This window comes from Thrips palmi, unplaced genomic scaffold (genome assembly GCF_012932325.1).
Source record: "Thrips palmi isolate BJ-2018 unplaced genomic scaffold, TpBJ-2018v1 HiC_scaffold_16, whole genome shotgun sequence".
Classification (NCBI taxonomy): domain Eukaryota; kingdom Metazoa; phylum Arthropoda; class Insecta; order Thysanoptera; family Thripidae; genus Thrips; species Thrips palmi.
The window spans coordinates 13,343,297-13,362,537 of NW_023144625.1; the positions used below are offsets into that span (position 1 = coordinate 13,343,297).

The window sequence follows — 19,241 nt, forward strand, 5'->3', positions numbered from 1 at the left end:
TGAGTCTCGGCCTCTCGTGCCTCCGCGCAGGTTGGCGGTTCGAATCTCGGGGGAGTGGACTCTGTTTTGACAGTGTGTTGTTTTGTTTTTCTCTCGGCAGCGTAGCGCGGTGCGCTGCGAGGGGGCGCGACGCGCTGGGTGGCTCCCGGCCCCGGCTGGGGCCCCGGCTGGGGCCGGGGGGGCCTCCTGCTCCCCGGGGGGCCCGGAGGGGGCCGCGCTGGCCCGCCCCTGGGGCTGCGGGGGCTACGGACGCCCCTCCGGGTGCCCCTCCGGGTGCCGCTGCCCGGGCGGGCGAGCATGTCCAGGAGCCGGCTCTGGATCCTCGTCGTCGTCGTGCTCGTGTACCTGCTGGGCGTGCTGCTGCTGTCCTCCGTCAGCTTCCAGACCGGCCCCAACGGGGAGCGGGTGAGTGAAACCAGCGAAACGGACGGCCTGGCCCTCCGAACCGTAATGCACCGCCTTGTTCTCGCCCCCTCCCCACACAGGGAATTACCAAGTTATGCCAATACTTCGGCAACAGTCGGGACGGGACGGGCATCTTCGCCTCCTCGCGCATACTCGCGTGTGACGGCGCCCCGCGCCCCGCTCCGCTTCGCCCCGAGGCATCCGGAGTGAGTGGCTGTGTAGTTCCCAGGGCGCATATCTTTCTCCGTAAAAGCCCCCGCTCTCCGTTTCGGGGGCGCCGCGCCGCTGGCTGCGCCAGTTCCATAACTTTTACAATGTGGGCAGGCATTCCCCCCGCGGGCCTGGCTGCCTGGCTTCGGCCCCAGCGCCTCAATCGCCCTTCCGCCCCATCGCCCCCTCACGGGCCCCACTCTGCCCCGCACTCCCTCACCTGGGAGCGAACGAACCGTCGGCCCGTCGGCCGCAACTCATCCCTGGTCGGCCATCACACTGTCGCTTTCTTATTCGTCTGCCCAAGAAATGAGATTGGCCAATTTTCGAGCGAAAAGAGTTTTGTCCCCACGTTGTTTTTTTCTGTCGTCCGTCGCGAAGAAGATGAAACTGTCTACGGGGAAGCATCCTCGTTGAACGTAGGACCGCCCGCCGTTAAACTCCACTGACAGTGAGGAAACTTTCACTAACAAAATTATCTCATCAAGCATGTTGGCATGACAAAATACTGGTCCCTAATCATTGGAGCACACCGGGGCACGCACTTTGTCGTCGGTCCGACAAAAATAGTCGACAGTGTTTCCGGCGCGCAGCCCCCCCTCCCCTCATTTCCCCCGAGGTTCGACAGCGTGGGGATGCTCGTCAAGTCGTTTCCCTTGGTTGCTCTCCCGCGCTCCCGGCCCTCCCGGCCCGAGGCGCCCGAAAAAAGTTGATCTCGTTGGGGAAGCTGGCGCCACTTGTGAATTTTAATTTGCTCATGAATGGCATGCAAAATGCAAACTAACCACCTCCTGCCTGCGGTCCTGCGGTGAGGGTTCGCGGCACTGCGCGGTGCCCAGCGGTGCCCTCGGGGTCGGATGTGCGGGGCGGGGCACAGTGGACGAGAAGACCGGTGGAGGCTGCCACTGTGTGGGGCCTAGGGCCACCGGTACGCTCCACGGGTCCTTTGGCCTCTAGTGCCTCGCTCCGCAGGGCAAGTGCCTGCTCCAGTGCGGTTTGGAATGGTGCCGGTTTGAAATGGCGCCAAATCGACAACACACAACACCCCTCACCCCCCAAAGTTGCCGCGCACACACTGGCGCGCCAGACACTGCAGACACCTCCACTGCCTCGGCACAGCGGCGACATGTCTGTGAAATACGGCCGCCTCTGCCGCACTGCCGTCCAAAAGTCGGAATGAATAACGCCTCGCGCTTTCTGGCCGTCCTGGCCGTTCTGGCTCCAGGCCCTGCACGTCCCTGAGCTGTCCGGCTTCCCGTACGCGCTGGCGGGCGGTCGCCGGGTGCCCTTCCCGCGCGGCCCGCTGAGCGGCGCGTTCGGCAGCGTCCTGGGCACCGGCAACGGCGGCGGCCCCGTGGCGGGCCGCGGCCGGCTGCAGTGGTGCCAGGCGCTGCGCTTCCTGGACAACAGCACGCCGCGCGCCGTCACCGCCCTGGCCTCCTTCCCCGGCAGCGGCAACACCTGGCTGCGCTACCTGCTGCAGCAGGCCACGGGTGAGTAGCTAGAGAAACAAAGACTGCGACTGTACCGCGCTGCACGGCAGTGTGCCGGGCTGCCTACCCCGCGCCTCGCAGGCGCTGGCGCTGGCGGTTCCCTCTGCCTGACGCCTGACTCCTCCTGCCGCAGGTGTGTACACGGGCTCCGTGTACAAGGACTTCGGCCTGCTGAAGAACGGCTTCCCCGCCGAGTCGGTGGCCAACGGGTCGGTGCTGGTGGTCAAGACGCACGAGTGGGGGCCCGCGGCCAGGGCGCCCTTCCACCGCGCCGTGCTGCTGGTGCGCGCGCCCGGCCCCGCCATCCAGGCCGAGTTCAACCGCCAGAGCGGCGGCCACATCGGCTTCGCCGCGCCGGACCGCTACCGCCTCAAGAAGGGCAGATGTGAGTACCCGACGTTCTGGTGGCGACGCGCACGCCACTGCTTTCTGGTGGTTCCGGCCCCTCACAGTCACAACAGACTGATTCCGAGAGTCGTTTTCGTAGCTCTGTCGCTCTCGCAGTCCCGTGTAGGTGCGAGAGAGACAGAGCGACGGAAACGACTCTCGGAATGAGTCTGCGGACTGGGCGACTCGAGCGCGAGCGGCCAAGTTTGACGTGTGCCTCCCTCTGCAGTCTGGGCCAACTTCGTGAGCGCCAAGCTGTCCGCGTGGCGCCGCACCAACATGGACTGGCTGAGCAACTTCACGGGCCCGACGCACGTGGTGCAGTACGACGACCTGGTGGCGGACGTCGAGACCACGCTGCGCGGCGTGCTCGCCTTCCTGGAGTTCCCCGTCACGGAGGAGGCGATGCGCTGCGCCATGGAGCGGCGCGAGGGCATCTACCGGCGCAAGCGGCGCGCGCTGCAGCCCAACTTCGACCCCTACACCGGCCCCATGAAGTCCCTGCTGAGGGAACACCAGGACGAGGTGTTCGGCCACGTCAGGAAGTACCAGCAGCTCTCGGCGGGATGAACGGACCGTCCCACGCCCTCGTCAACGGCTAGTCACCAAGGATGTCGAACCAAAACTCTCCGTCTCCTTTGTAAATTGATGACCAAAGTATGGCCCTCGGCGTTGGCCGCCCCTGTGCTGTAGACTCATTCCGAGAGTCGTTTACGTCGCTCTGTCTCCCTCGCACCCATAGGGAACGTCCCACGAGTGCGAGAGAGACAGGGCGACGAAGACGACTCTCGGAATGTGTCTGCAGGCCGAGCATCCTGTCGCGTCGCCGGGACGGAGTCCTGCATGGCCTAGCAGCGGCCTAGCAGTGGCCTAGTGAAACTGAGTGGAACGATGCGGCCTCTGTGGAAGTGGAACGTGATATTAATGTCGCGCGCGGGAAGGACCCCATCGAGGGATGGACAGCTTCAGGGAGTGCACCACACTCAAGAATTTTGTTATTTTTTAGCAAATCTGGCGATCACGTGAGCCTACAGCGCACCTGGCGTTGGCCTTCCCTCGGTTGACAACCACACTCTTGTCAGACGTTACTGGTATTTAACAATAAGTTAAGAAGTTAAGAGTATTACTGGGTAGATTGGTAAGAGAATATTGTGATCATGTAGAGTTGATTTTTATCCTGTACAAAATGTGTTAGGGCCTCGGTAAGGGAACCTAATGCAAAATTCGCTCAGAGTATGTTGTAAGTACCGCATTGGATTTCGGATTCAGCCAAAATCAATATTAATTGCTAGGTGCTTGTCTGTGATGTGCTGGCCTTAATAATGTTGTTGTTGATATCTTTAGGAATTTGTGTCAAGGTGAAATGTTGATTTGATCACTAATTTCTAACAGCTAGTACACTGCAAGGTAATGACTACATATGTAGCAGTCGATATCTCTATTGACTGCAATTGTGCACAGCTATAGCAACAAAAAGTGTTTAGTCTTCGTGGTTGAAAACAAGACTGTCAAAGGTTTGAGACTCTCCGGTAGGTGGTGCTAAGATGAGTCTTTTTAATTTTCCGCACCTGTTCTAGTCTCTTTTAATATGGCTCCTATTTGTATCTTACCCAATTATTTAAAAGGTTCCCAGATGCAATCATGGATTGGATGCCATTGTAATTTTATTTTAATTATCATAGAGATTGCTACATACCTATTGTATTTTAAATAACTGCAATTTTATACATTCATAACTCAGTATTTTATCTTTTGTGGGTTTCTGATTTTGGAACAAAGTTGAACTGCCTCCTATGAGGGTGAAATTCTCTCTGAACTCGGCACTCACATTATCAGTATTATTGCATGTGAAAGTAAAGTAGGTTTAGATTTGCTGGTGTATTAAATAATGGGTTGAAGTGTCAACCATCTGAATCCTCACAAAACCATAATGGATTTGCTTGCTCTCTGATTTCCCCTGAACTTTTGTGTACCATTGCTCCCCTGTTGCATCATGGTATAATTTGCTTATTCTACTGCTCTATACTTTTCTATATTATTTATGTATGCTTTAGTTATAATGGTAAGATCACCTTGTTCGATTGCACAAATATGTAGACCAAATAAATCTCTATATATATTATAAACATTTTTAACTTTGAGTGTTTTTATTTCTCCTATTTCAAGTTGCGATCTCTGTTGTCATAAGACAGGTACAAACTGCATGGAGGAAAGCGAGAGGCACGGCACAGTGATAAACAATACACAAACAAAATTTGGATTTTTGGCTTTATTGTATCTTTGTCAAGTACGTTACAACGTAAAATATGAATGTATGATGTCAAACAACCATCAACAAGACTAGCCGCACACACATCAACAATACACAATAACAAAAATACTGCACTCCACTCTCAAACAATATGGCAAAATTTATCAATAAAAATAATACTTCATGAGCAACCAAAACAGGAGTGTACAGTTTATGCTCAAGAAAAACAATATCATTTACATGAAATTTACAACTTTACCACACTTATTTCATTTGCCTCGATAAGCATCACAATAAAAAGTGTGTCCATTGCACATGGCACCACCTAGTGGACTAGGACCAGAAATTAAATAACTTCGCTCTGAACTAGACAAACTTAACAAAACAGGAGAGATAGAGAGAGACAATAGAGGTAAGAATGGAAATATTCAATTAATTTTAGGATTCAATTACACTAGTAAGTTGAATATTATGAAATAAAATATCGGGAGAAGATCACATCTAGAATCCTACGCATTTCCGAAACTACTTTTCCTTTTACTACAGCTCCTCGCACTGAACAGTTAAGTTTACGCTTGTTTGAGTCAAAAGACTTTTGCACTATCAGCACAATAAGTTAAACTGTAGAGTGTTCTGTTGTAGATGCAAAGTACCGGAAAGCAGCAGACACCCACAGTACTGGTATGGCAGACGCATGGGCTGCTTAATAGGCATGATCCTTGATGAAGAGGGAGCTGTCGCCAGCGGCACCAGCCACACCACCGCCGTACTTGCCAAGAGCAGCTTCACCATTGGCCTGGATTAAGGAGGAAAGGATTACAAAATCATTCAGAAATAAGAGGGGCTGAATGAACTGACAGAAAAGAAATTGCTGGTTTCACATGCATTAGGAGAAATTAATTCCATTAGAAGTTAAAGTAGGCAAATATCTTAAACTTCAATGTATGTCTTGCATGCACACCTCACCTTAGATCATCCACAATGTGTTCATGTCAAGTTCCACAAAATAAATTGTAAATTGAAGTGGATGGAAAGTGGCAGAGTTAGAGGCAAACGATAAGCATGTCTCATAAAGCCTATGTAGAGTGTTTAAAAATTGACAATAGTGGAATCCAGGCACAGTTGTGAGAAATGTTGAAAGAGTAAAAGGAAAGTGCATCAATGGAGAAAATGGGTCAAAGCTACAAAAAGAAATCTAGGTCAAATTAATATTTACTGGCACCTATAAAAATGTGCACAATACTCAGTCTTTATTCAAATCAAAACAGTAGTGAAACATTCATATCAACAGTAACATAATCCATGCACTCTAAAATTCATTCAAATCATGCACTCATAAGTTGATTTTAGTACGGTAAAAAAAGTTAAAAAATATTTCTTTAAAAAAATAGAAACTTAAAAAGCAATCTAAGGATTCAGAAGCGTATGTGGTGGAATGTGCAGTGAAGTCTAGTAAGCGTGGGATTTGACAAAGTTGGACTTGTCTCCCTGAAGAGAGCCGATGGTGCCAGCCTCGTATTTGCCTTGGCAAGCCAGGGCGTTAGCCTGTTGGGAAGACACATGGTAAGCACAAAGTGTTGCAAGTCTAAAAGCTTAATGCGGTGAGAAGTTATATTAATGTGATAGGATAAAGCAAAAGGAGCAAGTGCAAAAGGCACAAAGAAAAGTCAAGGCCAGATGCAAGAAACAAAAAGAATAAAAAAGAAGACATACAAGCAAGTATGATAAGTTACGTATTAGGAAACCTAGGCTTTCGGATGAAATCTACGAAAAACAGGAGGACAGGAACTCACCTTAGCACGCTTCAGGAGCTCGTTCTGGCCTGCAGCGACGTTCTCGGGCTTGCCTCCCCATGCGCGGAGGACGGATGCCTGGAAGTCAAGTTTCAGCATAAAAAGCGAGGAAAAGCAGTAAACGTTAAAGAGGTAGGAGTCCCAGGACCACAACGCACCTGCAGGGCACGGCCGTAGCTGAAGGTAAGGGGCCATGGCTTCTTGCCGTTGAACTTGTTGATGGCGTCCAGGTTGACGGAGGCCTCCTCCTCGGACTGGCCACCAGACAGGAAGGTGATGCCAGCCACGGCGGCGGGCACGGTGCGGTTCAGGGCGGTCACGGTGGCGCGCGCGATGTCCTGGGCGGAGTACTTGGTGGGGCAGGACTGGCCGGCGGTGACCATGTTGGGCTTGAGGAGGGTGCCCTCCAAGAAGACGTGGTGGTCGTTCAGGGCCTTGTACACGGCGGCCAGGACGGTCTCGGTCACCTTCTGGGCGCGGTCCAGGTCGTGATCACCATCGGGGAGAACCTGTCGACAGAGCACAAGAGGGTGACGTGGAATGGCTGCACATAGCGGACTCGAAGGGACAGTGACAGACGGTGGCTGGCGAGGCTGGCGAGGCTGGCCTACCCACCTCGGGCTCGACGATGGGCACGATGCGGTTGGCCTGGCAGATGGAGGCATACCGGGCGAGAACGTTGGCGTTCTCCAGGATGGCCTGGTAGGAGGGGGTGTTCTTGGTGATCTTCAGGACGCAACGCCACTTGGCGAAGTGGCAGCCGTCCTTCTTGTACTGGGCGCACCTCTGGGCGAGGTCATCCAGACCTGAACAAGTCAAACAAAAAGGGTTAGCTGAGTGGGCGACACACGGTAAACTCTGACGCGGTTCGAACGCGATGCAGCAACGCACCCTGGGTGGTGCACTCGTCCTCGGAGCCCATGAGGGGGACGACGCCCTTGTCGACCTTGATGCCGGGAATGATGTTGCGCTTGGCGAGCAGCTCCACGTAGGGGGTGCCGTCGTCGGCCTTCTGGTACAGGGTCTCGTGGAACAGGATCACGCCGGAGATGTTCTCGCCGATCTTGGGGTCGGTGGTGAAGAGCAGCTGGCGGTACTTGCGACGGTTCTCGTCGTTGTTCTCCACGCCGATGTCCTGCAGGCGCTTGCCCATGGTGGCGGTCGACTCATCGGCGGCCAGGATGCCCTTGCCGGGGGCCACGATGGCCAGGGCGATCTTCTTGAGCTCCTCCTGGAGGGCTGGGGCGGGGTAGCTGAAGTGGGTCGTCATTTTGGATCTGAAACCAGACGCACACATCGGTTAGTCTAGCCGCCAGCATCTCGGGGCGCGGGTCGGGGCAGGCCAGCCAGACACCGATAACGACAGAGTATCGATAAAGCCAATCGGAATCCCTGGAAGACCGAGGCGGGAGGCGCAGGCAGCCGGCAAGCACGCGGGGCAACGCGGAGCCTCTCGGCCCTTGGTTGCTGGACGCCCTGCCACATTGCATCAGCGGCTGGATACCCCTCCCCCGCACTCTCCCTTGCTGGATGACGAAACTGCCTGGTCAAATTTGTCAGAGCAACACAAACAGCCCGTTTTTTTGAGGAGGGGAGGGGGCTGCCCGCGGGGGCGTGTGGGCCCCACACTGAGGGCCCTGGGGCTGGGGTGGAGCAGCGGCGTGCCAGCGGCCCCAGACGCCTCTTATCGCGACAGGGCACCCGCCGGACCGCACGCCGCGCGCCGATAGTGGTCGCAAACAAAGAGTGTAGTGCGCGAAGAGGCAAACGTCACGATCAAAACACATTTCCAAAGGTCGGCGGCAAGGTGGCGCGGCGGCGCGGCCCCAAAAGAAAACCGGGCAGCGCGATGACGGGTGGCGTTAGGGCAGGCCCGGGGCGGGGCGTGCGCCGTGCGCGCAGGCCTTGAACTTGGTGACACGTTTATCAACACGCCGTCGCCGCCCTATCGCTTTCCTTTACGTAAGCCCGTGGACCACCGAGACACCCGAAGGCCGAGGGCGGGCGCGGACACCCGGGTGGCGACACGTGTTCGCTTACGCCCCAAACGCGCCGCGGCTGCCCCGCCCACGCCGCCAAGGCCCAGGGGCACGCCGAGGACGATTCGAACGCTCTACGATGGCCGCCGCGGTGCGCCGAGTAGGCCGGGCCAAGTTCTCGGCTGCGGGCCGCCAGGGCCGCGCGGCTCGACGCCCTTGTCCCCACAACCAAGGTCACTACCGCTACTACCGACCGCCTGCCACCGCCGTCGACGCGCTGCCTCGCGAATGCGGAGTACGCGCTGCGCTTCCCTAATGAAGACCAGGACGCCGTCGGCACTGCGGCCGCGGTGCACAGCGCAGTACAGATCGCGGAACGGCAGCGGAGCGAGGCTGCTTCCCGGACAGGCGCGACCAAAAGTCGCAGAGAACAGACCCACACAGCACTGGTCCACTGGGGCAGCTTCAGCAGCCCGCAGAAAAACACGGCGAGGTTGACGGCAGGGCACTGGCAGGGCACGCGACCGCAGACAGACCAGCACACCTGCACGACTGTACCGCGACGGGCGACACCGAGCGAGGTGTAAACACAGACTGACAAGTCGCCGACGAGTCGCGGACCGATGATCGCCGCATCGCCGCCGGCTCCAGACCAAGAATAGCAACACACACGGCCACGGCGGCCACGGCTGTACACCCAGGCCGAGCTGAGCTAGGAACACTCACCGAGAGGTTTGGGAATGACAGATGCGACGAAGGGTACCGCTTGCCTGCCGTCAATCGACTGTGCCTCGGACGCGCCGCGCGCCGGCTATATATGAGGACACAGGGGTCAGCTGCCGCTCCCCTCCCCTTCCCTCCCCTCCCGCGCCAAGCGCCTCCGCTGCGTCAAAAACGCTCCCGTGCCACACACCGGGCTGAGAGGGGGCGGTGCAGTCGGCGGCGATCACCGATCACCTCCACCGAGATGTTAACAACCGACGAAATTACATCACATTCATAAATTACGATCAGAAATTTTGGACAAGGCGCGTGATGGGCGAGCGCAACCGATGGCAGGCCAATTTCGGACTGCACTTTGGACTTCCCTGCAAGGGACGGGCTGTTATCGGGGTCGCTGTTTGCGCCATTTCTCTTCGTTTTGGCCGTTTTTAATTGTCACTTTTACTTCGTGTTATTTCGGGCGGGACGGGGGCGTGGACGTCCCACACACGCACCGGGGGAACAGGATTGCGAGCAGTGTGGGTGACAGGCGGCCGACACTACTCGGAAGGGTGTTGCGATCAAACAATCGGTCACAGTGCACCGGGCGTGGGACCCGCCCCCGCCCAAATCCTTACACGACAAAGAAAGTTCTCCAAACATTTACAGCAGGTTCAGACCCAGGGAGCGGCCTGTGTCAACCAAGCGTTAAAATTAGAATTCCGGCGAAGAAAAATAACTGGCCCGCGGGTGCAGTACACCGCCTACAGCCGCGCTCCAAATCCACCCATCGGATTGGCCAGAATGCCCCTCCCTTCCCCTTTCCCCGCGCCCTGCCCGCCGCCATCTTGCGGTCCTTCCCTCGGGGCCGTTCTGCCGCGCGCCCGCGCAATGTCCACTCCAGTTTAAGCAGAAATCGACACTCGGGAATTTTCCCTCTCCGAACGAGATTGGTATACCAAATCCGCTGACCCGACATCAGCTGACGAGCCGGGCGCCCGGAGTTGCCTCAAGGCGGTGCAGCCCTGGATCGGCGCTGGGGCGCTGGAGACCGGAGGGGTGGGGGACGTGGGGGTTGCGGGGGCTCCAGGGCGAACCACCCCAGGCAGGGGCCCCCAAAGTGGGGCCCCACCACGCACGCCCATCCCTTCTTCCAGCTGGTTCCAGCACTGTGCGCGTACCTGTCATGGGCACCTCGCCCCAAAGAGGGAAAACCAGATGGCGCCCTGCACGGCGCAAGGGTCGCTGTCCCAGGGCAGTCTCAATTTCTTTGTAGCCGCGAATAAATGTACCGCCTGCACGCCGATAACCTCACAATGCCCCAAATCGATACAGACGTCCATAACCTCCAACACGGGGGAAAACTTGAGTTTAAATGTGACCCGTCGCAAGATGACCTTTAACACGTGATGGCTATTAACGCATGATTTAATTTTTTATCGGCTGCAGGAATTTCTAATGGTTGGCAACAAAATTTTGAAGTACAGGCCGAATTGATGTACTCAACAAGACTCGTTAGAGAAAATATCCGTTCGTTCGATTCTTGTGAGTCAACCAAAAGTCAGTGACAAATATCGCAAAATGCAGACTGAATTAAAGGTTTCATTTCGAACATAGATCTAGAAGTGTTAAGGGGATAGCAAAAACCGCACATGCAGTACAAACCTAATTGCATCACATTTTTCGAGCCCTTTGATTCCAGCATTAACGTTTAACTCCTTAATGGCAACAAGTGTAATTAATTCTCTTTAAAATTTTTCAAAATAAGTACGACTTACTTTGATAGGTGGTGCTCGCAGAGATTTGAAGAAGGACAGAAAGCTGAGTCAAGGGCGAAGAGGACGAGTGGTACCGCAGCAAGTGCGCGGAGTGGGGAGGGGGGAAGTGGTGAGGTGGTTTCGTACGCGATCGTGCTGCTATCTCAAGGCTTTTTGCTGAAGCTTGCTCCGCTTGCTCGACACGAAGCGGCCCGAAGCCCTTCCGAAGTCTTGCCGAAGTGACTTCTTCTTGCTTCTTGCAGTTCAGTTCACTGTCGTGCCGAACTGCAATCTGCTGCTCTGCCGTGCTCTCTCTGCTGCTGATGTTGACAGACATTTGATCTGTCAAACGTCAAACGAGGTGTTTTTAATTTAACAGTCACTGTTTCAAGCCGCAGCTCATCTAAAATGGCATCCAATACAAAATTGAATTGCCTTATTATTTTAAGCAAAGAGGGTCAGACATCATCATTGCTTTTATGACTATTTTGTGTTATGTATTAACCTTGCGTCTATGTCAAATTGATTTACTGTCTGATATTTCATCCAGGTGTTTCTGCCCAGTCCTTTATCCAATGTTTTACTATGACTCACACAGCTTTTAACGTTCAACTTGCCACACCTGGCGTAAGTATTTTCGTTCATTCCTTTCAAAAATGTAAACTGTTTACATTAGTCATTAAAATAATATTGAATTATTTCTCCAGGGTAAACAACCAGAATTTTTAAGTACAGATGACCAAAGCCGCCGCTGGCTTAGTGACTTTAATACCAAACCGTTTTCCGTTCCTCTGTGCCTTGAGGTCATAGATGGTAAGATCCTGTCTCTAGGATTCAACTCAAAGTAAAATTTCCATTTCATATTCAAATATTTGACTGATTCTCTTGCAGCTCAGAGATATTCTTGTCTTATTGTGCCTCATAGCCCTGGTGCTGTTCATGATCTCGCAAACAACACAACACTTGGTGAAATTTTGGCTCAGTTTGTTAGAGATCGAAGTAAGACATGGTTCCAATTTTTAAGTCATTATTTCTGTGACATTTTGATCGAAACTGTTCTTTGTTTCTTACCCAGAACTTGTTTGTGCTGTTGGGCTGGGAGTGGCTGCCCTATTATCATGTGTGGAAATGCCCCGTGATTCACAAAGCCAGAGCATCACAGATATTCAATCTGAGAAACTCAAGAATTCTTCTTGGATTTTTAAATCATATTCTATGACTGGGGTAGGTTTTTGATAAAATGCAATCTTAATATTTAAACTAACATCAACAATTTAAAAATATAAAATATGTTTTTGTTGTTGCAGTCTACGGTTTGTGAACTTGCTTGTGCAGCAAACTTTGGCTCATTGCCAGTCATAGTTGAGGATGAAGTGAGAGATAGAGGGGGATCATTTAGTGCTAGTGGAGAAAGTGGAGCAGTTCATGTTGTTGTTGACCGTCACCTTGTCACTGGGCAGAACGAAGCATCAACGATTACAGCTGTTCAAAACCTAGTTTTGCTTGCCAACCAGCGGTAAGAGACGAAGCAACAATTAAAAGAGATAAGATCTGCCTTTGCATTCAATAAAGTTCATAATTGCTTTTTTTTTGTTCCAGGCAGGGTAAATCAGTTGGAAAATAAATGGGTATGGCTCTTAGATATTTTAATATGATGCTCATCATTGAGCTCACCATTTTTATACATAGTTAAAAAAACTGCATGTAGTTTACATTTTTATATAACAAAAAAGTTAATAATGTGATCTGAAATTATTCAGCAAAATAATAAAAATAAGAAACAAACTTACAAATTCCTTCGATGATCAAATACATTGGTCTATTGACCTGGTCCACTGAGTGATTTGTCCATGAACTTCTTTTTGCCAAAGCACAGCCACCACTTTGAAGGCTTGCCATCTTCTGTGCCAAATACTTTCTCACAAACACGCATTCCTGTTTCTTGGCGTAACTGGGTAAGGTACTGCCTCATAAGATCTGCATAGTGTGAAGATTTTTATTAAAGAAACAAAGCGTGAATGCAGGATAACAATATGTGAGAGTGGGAAAAATGTATATTACTTACCAGCTTCACTGGGATTAGCGGGCTTTGAATACACAGAATTCAAAGGGAATCCAGCTTCACCAGGCAAATCAAATCGTGATATTGCTAAAGCATACATATCCTGCATGCCTTGCTGTTTGTTGGAGCATTTCGATAACTTCTTTAAGCACTCTGTTATGTATAGTGTAAGGTAAATTAAAACTCTATCGGATTCACTCTGCAACAAACAAAATCAGTTAAAAATATGGATTTTCTTCAAAAAACCAACAAAAACACCGATGACAATCACATACCTTGATTTCATATGTTCTGAAGAACACATTTGCCTTAAAATAGTATAATGCTTCGTCAATAATGTCCATATCAGTTGCTGGGGCAGTGAAGGGCGGTGCTGGTCCTCGATGTTGAGTTTTGACGGGCAGTAATGACATGTTCCCAACAACGGCATTGTGGTCCAATAGAGTCGAGTGGTATGCCTGAAATGAAGATAAAAAAGAATTGCAGATGAAAAGTTAAAATAAGTTAACAATAATAATTTATGCCTAGAAACAGAAATTTAGGACAATGTGGTTGAAGATAAGGCAAAGTGGACCAAGTTGTTAACAACTTAACCTAAAAACAGGTGCTCCGGCTAGACGTCTGCGTCTAGGCTCAGCTTACCGGCATGATGATGAGGTGCAGTGAAAGCGATTAGCGAGTGACAATGACAATGAATGGAAACCTAATCTTCATTCATTTGCCTCAATTTGTTGTTGTCATTTCTTGGTTGCAGTGTTTTGACGTTTCGATGATGTCTTCTGTTCTTCTCCCTTCCTTTTCGGATTCGCAGAAGGCAGTGCCACAATCTCGGTGACTGTCGTGTTTGTGTTGTGGTGCGGTGGTTCTTCTCGAGCAGTCTTTCTCTCCGGACAAAATTTTGCCGTCCAAACTCGTTTAACACGAGAGAAGATCTCTACCGGATTATTTAGAAGAAAATTAGCTACTCAAAATGCCCAGCTTCAAAGGCAAGGTGTTAACGTTTTGGTTGGAACGGGGTGCCGTGCCTTTAACCTTACTTTCATTCTGTTGAATCACTCCGGGACCCCGGCATGAGCCTTCAGAGTTGTCATGAAAATAGTTACATTTCGAGTACAGTCCTTTTGAATGGCATGTTCAGGGCCATTTGTTTTACTTTGCATCCGTGCTTTGTAACCTACAAGGTTTCTTCTACTTTGTATGAACTGGCTGAAACCGTATGTCATCATGTCTAGGTTAAACATTCATGTCATCCTCACCTTGACTCAGTTTCTAAAGTTCATGGGGTGCAAATTTCGATTTTGGCACATGTAGTTCTATGTTAAAAGCCTTATGTCGTGACCAATTCTAACATGGCTCATTTTGTCCTCTGGCTTCATTGCCAGATCTAATTTCTGACTTTGTCCGTTTTATTGGCACTGTCACAATATGTGTTGCTCTCACTGTCATATATTTCACACTTGCTGCACCAGTCTATAAGTTCAAATATTTGATCTGTGTCAGTTTGTTTCTTATTTTTCTCTTTGATGTTCCAGTGAAAGTAAAGTGGGGGAAAGAGATGTTCCCTGATGTGGAAGTCAACACAGAAGAAGACCCACTGTTATTTAAAGCTCAACTGTTTGCTTTAACCGGAGTCCAGCCAAATCGTCAGAAAGTAATGGTGAAAGGAATGACTTTAAAAGACACAGAGTGGGGCAATATGCCTCTGAAGGACGTAAGTTCAACAATTATGCTTGTGATTCATTCAAGGTTCAATGAAATGTTTCTCACCAGTCTTTCCTGTGCTCTTCAATGCAGGGTGTGATGGTCCTTCTGATGGGGAGCAAAGAAGAGGATGTACCTTCAGAGCCAGCAGTGAAACCTGTATTCATGGAGGACATGAATGAATCAGAGCTAGCCTCAGCCGTAAATTTCATTTTAATTATTGGTTCCCATTTATGGAACTTTTATGTCATTTTTAATAGAAAGTCAGTTTGTTTCATAATTTAATACTTATTAATTTCTTTTGTTTTCAGATGGACCTCCCTGCTGGCCTCACAAACTTGGGTAACACTTGCTACCTTAATGCCACTGTTCAGTGTTTAAAAACTGTCCCTGAGTTGCGAGATGGGTTACAAACCTTTGAAGCAAGTATGTTCTCTGAAATAGTTCCTGTCTTCAAATTTTTTGTCTTCAGTTGAGGTTTTTAAGTTATTGTTGTTTTTATTATTAACAACAGGTGTTGGAGGAGGATCTTTTGTTCCGTCACAGTCAATTACAGTAGCTCTGCGGGATCTGTACTCTGCGATGGATAGAGGAGCATCTTTTTCTCCAGTGGTCCTGCTGCAAGTACTTCGACTAGCTTTCCCTCGCTTTGCAGAAAAGGGTGCTGGTGGCGTCTATATACAGCAGGTTAGTGATTGTGATCAGACAATTAATATTTTGTGGCTTCTTGGTAACTTGACACCATTTATATTTTTTCATGTGCTGGCAGGATGCCAATGAGTGCTGGACGGAACTTGTCAGAATGCTTCAACAAAAGCTTCCTGCTAAGGCGGTTGAAGGAGCCGTAAAAGCACCAAAGTAAGTTTATTTTAAGTGCTACTTTTTGAAGCTGCAAGTACTTCAATTTTAAACTAACTTTCTTCCTTTTTTTCTTACTTTGTCTTAAGGTCTCTCATTGAGCAGTATTTTGGTGGGCAGTTTGATGTTGAGTACAAATGTGTTGAAGCTGCTGATGAGCCACCTACACGCACTGAAGAAGACTTCTTGCAGCTAAGCTGCTTTATTTCACAAGATGTGCGCTATATGTTGTCAGGCCTTCGTTCGGTGAGCTTTTTCTCTTCCAGGATTAAAGCTTGAAATCTTAATTTTTAGTTTCCCTTGTATCCTAACATCTTTGCTTCCTCGCTTTGTCCTTGTGTAGAAGCTCCAAGAACAGATTACTAAGAACTCCCCTTCTCTTGGGCGGGATGCTGTGTACACCAAAACTGTAAGCACTGGAAAGATCATTAATTTCTTTGTTTCTTCACTCTTTCTTCCTTTCATAAATATTATTTGTTTTCCAGAGTAAAATTAGCAGATTGCCTGCATATCTTACAGTACAGTTTGTACGTTTTTATTATAAAGAGAGAGAGTCTGTCAATGCAAAAATCTTAAAAGATGTCAAGTTTCCCATGGAGTTTGACGCAGTTGAATTATGTACCACAGAACTGCAGGAAAAGCTGGCACCCATGAGGGACCGCTTCAAGGTAAATCCTTGTTTCATTCAATTTTATTAACAGCTTATCCTTGTTGTTTGCAAATGTTTGTAAATACCTCCTGTTTTTATATTTTTAGCAATTAGAGGACAAAAAAGTTGAGGAGCAGCTCACTCTCAAGGACAAGAAAGGTGGTGACACCAAAGTGAAGACAACAAAGGAACCATACTGGTTGGAAAATGATCTAGGTTCCAATAACTCCGGTTACTACACACTCCAGGCAGTGCTGACACACAGAGGTCGTTCATCATCGAGTGGTCATTATGTTGGCTGGGTGCGACAAAACGACAACACATGGTTGATGTGTGATGATGACAAAGTCACCCCTGTCTCCTCAGAAGACATCTTAAAGCTGTCTGGCGGCGGTCAGTATTCTGTCCAGCTAGCTGTATCTCTCATCATTTTGTCATCCTCTGAATTATAATTAAAACTTCTATTATTATTTCAGGAGATTGGCATTGTGCCTATGTTTTACTGTATGGGCCCCGTATCCTGGAGCTTCCTGAAGGAACAGTCCTGAAGGCCCCTGAAAGAACAGCAGAGAAGATGGAAACTGAAACTGCCAGCACCCCTCAAGAATAATGTTCCATTAATTCTTTAAATGCCTCAAATGGTTTGTTAGTAAATCAACCAAATGACTTCACTTTGGGAAATGAACTCAACTGTGCTATCTTTCAGAATTCCTCTTTATCTCAAGATATTATTTAAAACCAATGTACTAACAATTTTCCTCCACAAATTTCTGAGATATTTTATATGCCTGCTAGCATTTGTGGAATCTGTCTTGTTGCCCACACCTGATTATAATAAAATTAATTTAAAAAGTTGCATTTTTCTCATGTTTCTTTCTGCTCCTGAAATCCTGTGGTGACAAAGGAATTAGAAAGAAAGACCAGGAAAGCAGATTGCCGAGCGAACATTACTGCGAAACCATTCCCACTGATAAAGAATGCCTTGATGCGACGGTGTGCTAGGCCCGTAGCGCCTAGCCAGCGACTGGCCCGCAACACACCAGTGTAGGGGCGGTGGCAGCGCTCAGCCGACGCCACGCCACCGGGAGCACTGCCGTCGCCACCGCGCTCTGTCCTTAATTAATTAGATCTTTAAATCTTTATAAAAACTTTATACACTTTTGCAGCTCTTTATAAAGAGTCAGTATCTGAAAAGAAATCCCAAATACAGTACGTGTATGGTTTGTATAAGGTTTATATAAAGATTAAATAAGAATGTCCATATATGCCATATAAAACTTAATAAGACACATTAAAATGAGTAAATTGAAACAGCCCTTATACGTATGAGTCTTATACAATTTAAATAAAGGCCAAATAAAGGTTTATAAGATTCCATTTCGCGGGTCTGGAGCGTCGCTTTTTCGGACGCTCCCACTTCGGGCGCTCAGCCCGTCCGTGATTCCGTGACTCCGCGGCAGGGCGGGCCTCGGCCGGGCCGCTGGACCGCCAGCTGGGTGTGACCGTGGCCGAGGCAGTGCCGGCCCCGCGTCACAACGAGGGCAGGTTCGACGCACAAATTCGCTCTGAAAAATGTATCCCCCCCCCCACTCCTTATACACGCCTCTGGCTACGAATAGGCTCTATCATGATCAGCACCGTGTGGCGTGCTGAGGTTCGTTCCCCTCGGCCGGCGTTCTTCGAGGGCGGCCGGCCGAATGGCCGAATGGTTATTTGCGCCCGGCCTCAAGTCAAGTCGTAGATCGGCGCGGGAACCAACCTCAACCCGCCGCGCCGCGCCGAGTCCGAGTCCTGGCGAATCTCCGCAGCGTCGTGTGCTGTGCGTGGTCGCGTCCACCGGCGGGCGGATTCCGAGCAGCGCCATCTGTCTCTCTCGCACTCACGGACAGTCTCGCAGCGGTGCGAGAGAGACAGAGTGACGGCTCAGAATCGAGCCGCTGCAGGTTGCGCTCCGGGATGCGGCGCGCGTCCACGCAGTGCGTCTGCGAGGCGGATTCCGAGCTCTCTCTCGCACTCATGGGGCGTCTCGCACGGGTGCGAGAGAGACAGAGCGACGAGCAGTGCGCTGCCTGCGCTGCAGCGCGTCATTAAAACAGGCAGGCATTGTCCGGCCGGCCGGCGCGGCGGTTTGAGCAGTGCAGACTTTAAGGACGCACCCCGACCGGTTCCTCGCCAAGCCGTGCCTTGTTAAGTCCATCCTGCAGGGCTGGCCGGCCGAGTCGCTCTGTCTCTCTCGCACCCTTATGGAGAGACGCATGAGTGCGACAGAGACAGGGCGACGAAACGACTCTTCTGCATCGCTCGTCTGGGCTGTCCAGGGATGGCTGCAGCGGCCGCCGGGCCGGCGCACGCGCGTCTCCAGGACTATCCGCACTTGCTGACCTGTCAATTTGAGCGTCTTTCTACTTGGGATGGCCCGGAACCTGGAAATGAATGTGTGGAAGGATATCCCTCCCACGGAGATTGCAAAACTTAAATTTCTATCAAAGTAAATCATCTTTGCAAAAAAAAAAAATATTGAAGCAAAATTTCAGGTTTTTTTTTCACGTATTTTTCCGTAGCCGAGTACTTCAATGGGGAAAATGTTCTGTTTGGTGTTTGGACCGTCCGGGTCCGGGGCCAGACTGAGTGTGGTCCAGCCAGAGCACGCTCCAGGATGCTCCAGGACGCTCCAGGACGCCCCGAGCGCGAACAAAGGAGCAGGATCACTGCCAAGGCCACGACGTTCCTGCGTGCGTAGCGCTCATTGAGAAAAAGAAGAGGGGGGAGGGCTGCGAAATACGCCGAGAATCTGATCATCCAAATTTGGCTGATAATGCGTTCGACCTTTTATGTAGCAGACACACCCACCGAGTGAGGAAATCTTCGTTAACCAAATTTGAACGATAAAACAATCCTCACCCAAAATTTGGGCAGTAATGTATGCCTCATCCAAAATTTTAGTCCTGGTTATGACTCTTTCATTCTCCGTGAAATGTAAACAAAGCGCGATAC

At 50.3% G+C, this 19,241-nt stretch overlaps 5 protein-coding genes across 10 annotated transcripts; 3 read left to right on the plus strand and 2 right to left on the minus strand.

Annotated features, from left to right (window-relative positions):
* Nucleotides 1–265: 265 nt before the first annotated feature.
* Nucleotides 266–4,630, plus strand: LOC117643019 (WSCD family member AAEL009094). Its single transcript, XM_034381656.1, has 5 exons — nt 266–611; nt 1,573–1,588; nt 1,841–2,108; nt 2,242–2,493; nt 2,725–4,630. Exons 1-5 carry the CDS (start codon nt 298–300, stop codon nt 3,063–3,065), a joined length of 1,191 nt encoding a protein of 396 aa, XP_034237547.1. The 5' UTR covers nt 266–297; the 3' UTR covers nt 3,066–4,630.
* A 116-nt stretch (nt 4,631–4,746) lies between these two features.
* Nucleotides 4,747–11,141, minus strand: LOC117641967 (fructose-bisphosphate aldolase). 5 transcript variants are annotated; one of them, XM_034379675.1, is made up of 6 exons: nt 7,431–7,816; nt 7,155–7,345; nt 6,698–7,048; nt 6,540–6,617; nt 6,217–6,291; nt 4,747–5,542 (listed from the first exon to the last, which is right to left on the minus strand). In XM_034379675.1, exons 1-6 carry the CDS (start codon nt 7,807–7,809, stop codon nt 5,450–5,452), a joined length of 1,167 nt encoding a protein of 388 aa, XP_034235566.1. In that variant the 5' UTR covers nt 7,810–7,816; the 3' UTR covers nt 4,747–5,449. The 5 variants fall into 5 exon arrangements, with proteins under 5 accessions (XP_034235566.1, XP_034235562.1, XP_034235563.1 ...); XM_034379672.1 differs by lacking the exon at nt 4,747–5,542 and adding an exon at nt 9,245–9,393 and having other exon boundaries at nt 5,947–6,291; XM_034379674.1 differs by lacking the exon at nt 4,747–5,542 and adding an exon at nt 8,959–9,086 and having other exon boundaries at nt 5,947–6,291.
* A 107-nt stretch (nt 11,142–11,248) lies between these two features.
* LOC117641968 (glutamine amidotransferase-like class 1 domain-containing protein 1) lies at nt 11,249–12,762 on the plus strand. Its single transcript, XM_034379676.1, has 7 exons — nt 11,249–11,434; nt 11,528–11,604; nt 11,685–11,790; nt 11,869–11,976; nt 12,053–12,201; nt 12,285–12,493; nt 12,577–12,762. Exons 1-7 carry the CDS (start codon nt 11,386–11,388, stop codon nt 12,599–12,601), a joined length of 723 nt encoding a protein of 240 aa, XP_034235567.1. The 5' UTR covers nt 11,249–11,385; the 3' UTR covers nt 12,602–12,762.
* On the minus strand, nt 12,607–13,841 carry LOC117641969 (actin-related protein 2/3 complex subunit 3-like). Of its 2 annotated transcripts, none has more exons than XM_034379677.1 (4): nt 13,682–13,841; nt 13,315–13,497; nt 13,043–13,238; nt 12,607–12,954 (listed from the first exon to the last, which is right to left on the minus strand). In XM_034379677.1, exons 1-4 carry the CDS (start codon nt 13,685–13,687, stop codon nt 12,797–12,799), a joined length of 543 nt encoding a protein of 180 aa, XP_034235568.1. In that variant the 5' UTR covers nt 13,688–13,841; the 3' UTR covers nt 12,607–12,796. The 2 variants fall into 2 exon arrangements, with proteins under 2 accessions (XP_034235568.1, XP_034235570.1); XM_034379679.1 differs by having other exon boundaries at nt 13,634–13,818.
* Nucleotides 13,842–13,863: 22 nt separating this feature from the next.
* Nucleotides 13,864–17,093, plus strand: LOC117641966 (ubiquitin carboxyl-terminal hydrolase 14). Its single transcript, XM_034379670.1, has 11 exons — nt 13,864–14,025; nt 14,572–14,750; nt 14,834–14,941; nt 15,052–15,166; nt 15,255–15,427; nt 15,510–15,598; nt 15,688–15,844; nt 15,942–16,007; nt 16,084–16,266; nt 16,355–16,640; nt 16,724–17,093. Exons 1-11 carry the CDS (start codon nt 14,010–14,012, stop codon nt 16,855–16,857), a joined length of 1,506 nt encoding a protein of 501 aa, XP_034235561.1. The 5' UTR covers nt 13,864–14,009; the 3' UTR covers nt 16,858–17,093.
* Nucleotides 17,094–19,241: the final 2,148 nt, after the last annotated feature.